The sequence below is a fragment of the Megalobrama amblycephala genome, linkage group LG23 (assembly GCF_018812025.1).
Source record: "Megalobrama amblycephala isolate DHTTF-2021 linkage group LG23, ASM1881202v1, whole genome shotgun sequence".
In the NCBI taxonomy this organism is placed as follows: domain Eukaryota; kingdom Metazoa; phylum Chordata; class Actinopteri; order Cypriniformes; family Xenocyprididae; genus Megalobrama; species Megalobrama amblycephala.
Window position 1 is genome coordinate 202,077 of NC_063066.1, and position 6,317 is coordinate 208,393.

General features: G+C 36.9%; 2 protein-coding genes across 2 annotated transcripts in view; both read left to right on the forward strand.

The window, feature by feature from the left end:
- Positions 1-3,165, forward strand: part of spon2b (spondin 2b, extracellular matrix protein) — a 6,521-nt gene extending 3,356 nt beyond the window's left edge. Inside the window, exons 3-6 of the mRNA XM_048177052.1 lie at positions 1-166; positions 743-934; positions 1,355-1,538; positions 2,551-3,165. The exon at positions 1-166 is cut by the window's left edge and continues 58 nt beyond it. Of these exons, the coding sequence (XP_048033009.1) occupies positions 1-166; positions 743-934; positions 1,355-1,538; positions 2,551-2,729 (721 nt within the window). The 3' untranslated portion in view covers positions 2,730-3,165. The remainder of the gene's footprint in view (positions 167-742; positions 935-1,354; positions 1,539-2,550) is intronic.
- Positions 3,166-3,504: 339 nt separating this feature from the next.
- Positions 3,505-6,238, forward strand: si:ch211-255i20.3 (transmembrane emp24 domain-containing protein 11). The gene is made up of 5 exons (XM_048176659.1): positions 3,505-3,712; positions 4,747-4,838; positions 5,163-5,288; positions 5,374-5,523; positions 5,692-6,238. Exons 1-5 carry the CDS (start codon positions 3,565-3,567, stop codon positions 5,839-5,841), a joined length of 666 nt encoding a protein of 221 aa, XP_048032616.1. The 5' UTR covers positions 3,505-3,564; the 3' UTR covers positions 5,842-6,238.
- Positions 6,239-6,317: the final 79 nt, after the last annotated feature.

Below are 6,317 nucleotides of genomic sequence, written 5' to 3' on the forward strand. Positions count from 1 at the left end.
GGTGAGAGAGTTCTCTGAGAGAGGAGAGGCATGGACCCTGATAAAGGAAGTGGAGGCAGCTGGGGAACGGATCCAGAGCGTCTATGGCCTCTTCTCAGCGCCAGGTGTGGTTGGAGGAACCGGCCAGGCAACCACAGAATTTGAAGTCTATGCAAGACACTCTTTAGTAAGTACACTGTGCATTGCAATAGGTTAAAGTAAGGACAAGCCTGAGCCTCTTTTCTGAACCAAATCATGATCTTGCATATGATGCATTTATATGCAAATCCACACCATTTGACATTTAAAATGAATATTAAATCCAGTTGTTTTGCTAGCTTTGCAGCCTGGCCATACTGTATTGCTGTTCCTGTCAGTTGGTCCAGCTGGCACACCACTGTACCAACCAGATAAACAAGCTAAACACTGGTTTAACTAGGCCAGGAGACAGACTAGACCAGGTTAGACCACTTAGGACCATTAAACTACCTTAGGCTGGTTTAAGCTGTTGTTATAACTGTTTTTTTTTTAAACCACAGATGTTTTCAGTCTTCCATACTGTGTCCAAAGCATTCTTTTGGAACTAGCTCTCAACATGCACATACTTCATTGGCCTCCCAGGCATTCCATATAAAATATTATTGAGAGAATTGTAAATAATAAAACTTTCCAAAGGTAAACCAGCCAGTGGCAGCTCATACAGGCTAATGAGCAAGCTAAAACCACAGAGCAACCGAACACTAATGGTCTTCTTGTTTTGCAGCTGTCCTTCATTGTCCGCATTGTGCCAAGTCCTGACTGGTTTGTTGGAATAGACAGTCTGAACTTGTGTGAGGGCGATCACTGGAAGGGAAACTTAAGCCTAGATCTTTACCCCTATGATGCTGGCACAGACAGTGGTTTCACCTTCTCCTCACCAAACTTTGAGACCATTCCTCAAGACAAGGTCACTCAGGTAATGTCTAAAAGAAGATAACCCTGGAAAATGTTTATTATTTTCCATGAAAAAAATCCTTCTTAGACCAGCATGGTTTGTTGGTCTTATTTGGTTTAAGCTGCTCTCCCAGCCTGGCCAACTGAAAAGTTTCCAAAATCCCTCAGCCAACAGACCAGCCTGACCAGGCTTGGAGATGAGCTGAGACCAGCAAAACATTTTAGGCTGGTTTTAGATATGTTTTGGCAGCAGGGTTAACTCATGTTGGGAACCATCCTAAAGTGGTTTACTTGGTTACACTGGTTTAAGCTGGTTTAGTTGGTCTGCCAGTGACCACATTCTCTCTAAAACCAGCAAACTGGACCGTCTGCTAGACCACCTAAACCACCTTTATTCAGCAGTGATGGAAGTCTTGTTAGAGATGTGTCTTCTCCTCAACAGATAACCTCATCATTTCCAAGCCACCCTGCAAACTCCTTCTACTATCCCAGACTGAAGCATCTCCCCCCAATAGCCAAAGTCTCCCTAACTAAGATCAAGAACAACCAGATCTTCAGCTTACCCATCCAGCCAACCCAGTCCAATCAGATTCCAAGTGGGAATGAAATAGACAGTTCTGTCACAAGTAAGCATTGGGAATTGTTTATAAAATGAATGGTGATATGTATGCTGTAATGCTCTGAATGTCTTCTCATACAGGGCTTATTTATGCAAAAAACAGAGTTGATAAAAATTTTTTGAATCTTGCATATGTATGTATTCTGTTTTTGAGGAAACACTACAAATCTGTAGAGAGATTTGAGAGAGTTGTGGTTATTGAATCACAGGCTGTAGAAAGGTTTATCCATTCCCATGGTAACCAACACAACAAACTGCAAACAAGATAATGGAGGCCAACCCGTTTAAGTTTTCTGCCACTCAGCACTCAGGAAGTGTTTGTCATAGAAGTGAAATGTGTGCTTTTATTCCATCCTTCTGTTTTCCTACTTGTACAAAAGTCCCAGTCTGTGATACATATCTACCTTTTACAAGGTCAGGGTTTCTGTAAAGCATCAGTGAATCAGGAAATTACTGTAGTCTAGTAAAAACAATTTTTTCTACAACATTTAAAGATTTTGCTTTTGTTGTCAGATATTAATTAAAATCTCAGTTTAAATCAAGATTGGAAAAAAAAAAAAAACTTTGAGATAAAGTTATTGTAAAGTTAGCACAAAATTTATTTAGCATTTAGGCAACTTTCCATTTACTTACTTTTCTTCACAAATAATATACCTGCCTAAACAAGGAAAAATCTCATTCATTTTGCCCCACTAAGGGTTGGTATAGCGGTGGACCTTCATGCTTAGTTTTTTCTAAAATCGGTATGTTTTTACGACTTCACCATCAACTTATCAAAAAACATGAAATAGTTTTGTTTTCTCGTGTTTGGGTTGCCTTATTATAACAAATAGTGCACCCAAAATTTAAAGTTTTATCAGTCGATTGTGAGGGTGATTTTTAATGTAATGTAATGATTTGATATTATTGAACTATAATTTTCAATATTATGTAAACTATTCTTTTAACAAATACAATTATCTATCCCCAGTTCTCCTAAAGTTACGGTACTATAATCAACATCTCTTTTTTCCCTACAGATACCCCTCTGGACTGTGAGGTGTCTGTCTGGTCACCTTGGGGTCTTTGTAAGGGTCAGTGTGGTGAGAAAGGGGTAAAACACAGAACCCGCTATATTCACATGCATCCTGCAAACAACGGGGCTGCCTGTCCACTTCTAGAGGAAAAGAAGCTCTGTATCCCTGACAACTGTGTGTGAATATAAAAAGGACATGATGAGGACCTCATACACAGGGAAGAATCAACTAATAAACAGCTTTAAAATGTTTTGAGACATTTTAAAGTGAATGACTGCTATCTGTGAGGCTATGATGTAGTGGGTTAATTAACAGGAGACAAATCCCAAGTTAGTTATGAGTAGCTGCAGATGTCACCAGCAAAAATACTTTTTACAATATTTGCCCTAATAGGATTTTATAAACTAAATTTGCTTTAACTTTCACACACTGTCACGCACTGTTCCTGGAGTCTGATGCTCTCTGGTGGAAAAATCTCATTATCAAGCTCAATAGTTGAGATAAAAATCATACTCTCTTGTCAAAATATGTTGCATCAGTGGATGATATCTGTACATTAATTGCAAAACTGTATATACATTTGTAAATAAAATACAATAAAAACATGTTTGCTCTGAATTTGTCATGTTTATGTGGAAAAAAATAAGTATTTTTCTAAGCAAGATAATAACAGCACAATAAATTGTCCATGTATTTGGACATGTAGTTCATATGTAAAATGTCTTAGGTGGACTTGGGTGTCCAAATACTTTTAAATGCTGGAAATACTGTGTTCAAACAATTACTATCTATTAAACTTTTAGTCTTAATGAAGCAAGACAGGTAATAGATTGACTATTTATATCAACATATTTAAGTTTCTCACTTGTCTTATCATTACTTTCCATTTACCTTGTTTAAACATGAGTCTACAAACAACAGCTGCAGATTTCACACACCTAACCTGCTGCGCACGTAAAGCTTTTCTAGTTTCCTTGGCTAGCAGTTAATGTTGCTTCTAGCTTTCTTACCTTAAAAATGAATTGTTTCACTCCAGTGAATGTTAGGGTGACAGGCCTGCTGCTAGCCAGTTTTGTCATTTTGGCTTCAGCAATGTATTTTGATTTAGGGGAACAGGAGGAAAAGTGTATCATTGAGGAGATTCCAGGTGACACACTTGTGACAGGTCAGTGAAGATATACAGTAAGGGGCAATTTAATATTCTTTTTAAAAAATATAATTATACTTTTAATAACTGTAGAACATTTATTGTTGACTTCATGTTTATAGTCTTGTGTGTGTGTGTGTGCGTGCACGTTTGACATAGGTATTACAAGGAGAGCATGACTTATGAGGACATTACCCCATGTCCCCATTTTTCAAAAGGCTTATAAATCATACAGAATGAGTTTTTTTGAGAAAGTAAAAATGTGCACAGTTTCCTGTGATGGGTAGGTTTAGGTGTAGGGTTGGTGTGGGGCGATAGAAAAAACGGTTTGAACAGTATCAAAAACCATTACGCCTATGGAATGTCCCCACAATTTACAAAAACAAACGTGTATGTGTGTGTGTTACTCTGGACACATATTTAGCCTGTATAGATAGCCTGTTACAAAGACAAACGATTGTTTATGTTGCAAACATCAAGATAAATTCTGGATACAAATATCTGCATGTAACTGACTGGAATGTATTTACTCTTAAATAAACAGTGTTACATCTGGTCTGTTCTTATCTAGACAACAACAGCTCACAGGAACTGTGTGAAATGAGTCATCAGTAATTCCAGTCTTACTTCCTGCTCGACCCTTCGTAGGTTTATTGGCTATAGGTTTTTGTTTTGTTTTGTTTTTTTACCTTGGATTCATGTAAACTATTGTAGGAGACCTTAAAAACATAATTAAGAACCTTTAAAATAGCTTAAAAGGGTCATTTTAATATTCCTCAATATTATAGTGTGATGTTTTTACATATTTACAGTATTGCCCATACTGCTATTGATGTTAGGTTAATAAACAGCACATATACAATATGTGGCATTATATTAACTCCTTATTCCAGCAAGATATGAATAATCAATAGGGAAATTTTCTTTGTGTGTCATTGAGCGCCCCCTGTAGTAAGTAGGCTATGTAGAAAGTAGCTTCATTGGTCCTAGTGGACAGTAAAAATGTTGTAATGAGGAATACAGTATCACTGACTAATGGTTTTTTCCTTTAGGTGTCTTTCTGCTAGAGTATTGGGATGGAAATAAGAAGGGCAATACTCCACACCTTGGTTTGACAGTGACTGTGAGAGATCCTAACCATGCGGTATAAAGCATTCGGTTACACTTTATTTTACAGTGACGTTACATTGTACTTACTCAAATAAGTACTGAGTAATATTAACTAACTACATGTACTTATGTTACTATAGAGTTACGGTAAGGGTTTGGATTTGGGTTACTTGTAATTATGCATAATTTACTGTTATTACTATAGTAAGTACATGTAGTAATGTGTAACTACATCACCTTAAAAACAGTGTTACCAAGAATTTAATTCTTCGTGTACTTATGACAAAACTGAAAATTATACAAACTGTTAATTATTACAACCTGGAACAATTCTTCTGATGCGCTCTGTCATATGCAGGTGGTCTTGTTAAAACGCTTTGGGAGATACGGAAAATTCACCTTTACATCCCATGCTTCGGGTCAACATTTTGTGTGCATGCAATCCAACTCCACCAGGTTCTCTGTGTTCGCTGGTGATCGTCTGGTGAGTAGTGAGATGCTATGGCCTTGTTTAATTTGACCTGCTTAAAATGTATGCTAGGGGCTTTTACTGTTGTCTTTATGCACAGAAAGTCCATTTAGATGTCCAGATGGGTGAGCATACCACCATTGATCCTAATGCTGCCAAGGCAAAGGACACTATGAAAGCAATGGAGTACAACCTGCAACATCTCATTGACCAGATGCATTACATTAGCAGGCAGCAAAATTTCCAAAGGGTAAGCAAACACAGGCAGTAGGATGGCCTGACAACAAAATGTCACCATATTAATTGCTTGCCAGAATCAGAATAAGAACCAGACCGAGTGTCATCTGTCCATGTTATCCAAGGTTTACTTACTCTCAGTGATTATATGCAATTTTTATGTTTATTTTACTGCAACCAGGAACGTGAGGAGAAGTTTCGCAAAATAAGCGAGGAAACAAATGGAAACGTTTTGTGGTGGGCCATTATTCAGACATCAATACTCCTCTCTGTTGGAATCTGGCAAATGAAAAACCTCAAAGACTTTCTCATTGAAAAGAAGTTGGTATAGCTTTATAAAATGACTACCCTTAGAAAAATTAACCATGGTTTTATTATAGAAAAAGTGTAGTAACATGTTTTTTTTTTTGTTTTTTTTTTGGGTGAATTGATTACCATTTGTATAACCACAGTTTTACTACAAATACCATGGTTAAACAATGGTTAGTGTAGCAAAACCATGGTTAATTGGTGGCCTATAGCCTATTAACGTTTTTTTTTGTGTGTGTGTGTGTGTGTGTGTGTGTGTGTGTGTGTGTGTTAATTTTAATAGTTAATTTTCATAATGAACAGTGTTTAGATAATTCTATATTGTTTAAAGCATTTTGATAAATGTAGAAGTCTAAATTAGCCCACCTCATTTGAGAGTAAGCCTAAACGGTCATTTACTCTGCAAAGACAATTTTTCATGACTGTACTGAATTTAATAAATTCATACTTATTAAATACCTTTTTTCTCTTTGTGTTTTATTTCACTATCAACTAAGA

What these genes read in the sequence shown, in the direction of transcription:
- si:ch211-255i20.3 (XM_048176659.1), top strand. Translation starts at nt 3,565, where the DNA reads ATGAATTGTTTCACTCCAGTGAATGTTAGGGTGACAGGCCTGCTGCTA. An exon ending in TGTTCGCTGGTGATCGTCTG is followed by an intron (nt 5,289 to 5,373) that starts GTGAGTAGTGAG and finishes CTTTATGCACAG; the next exon opens with AAAGTCCATTTAGATGTCCA. An exon ending in GGCAGCAAAATTTCCAAAGG is followed by an intron (nt 5,524 to 5,691) that starts GTAAGCAAACAC and finishes TACTGCAACCAG; the next exon opens with GAACGTGAGGAGAAGTTTCG.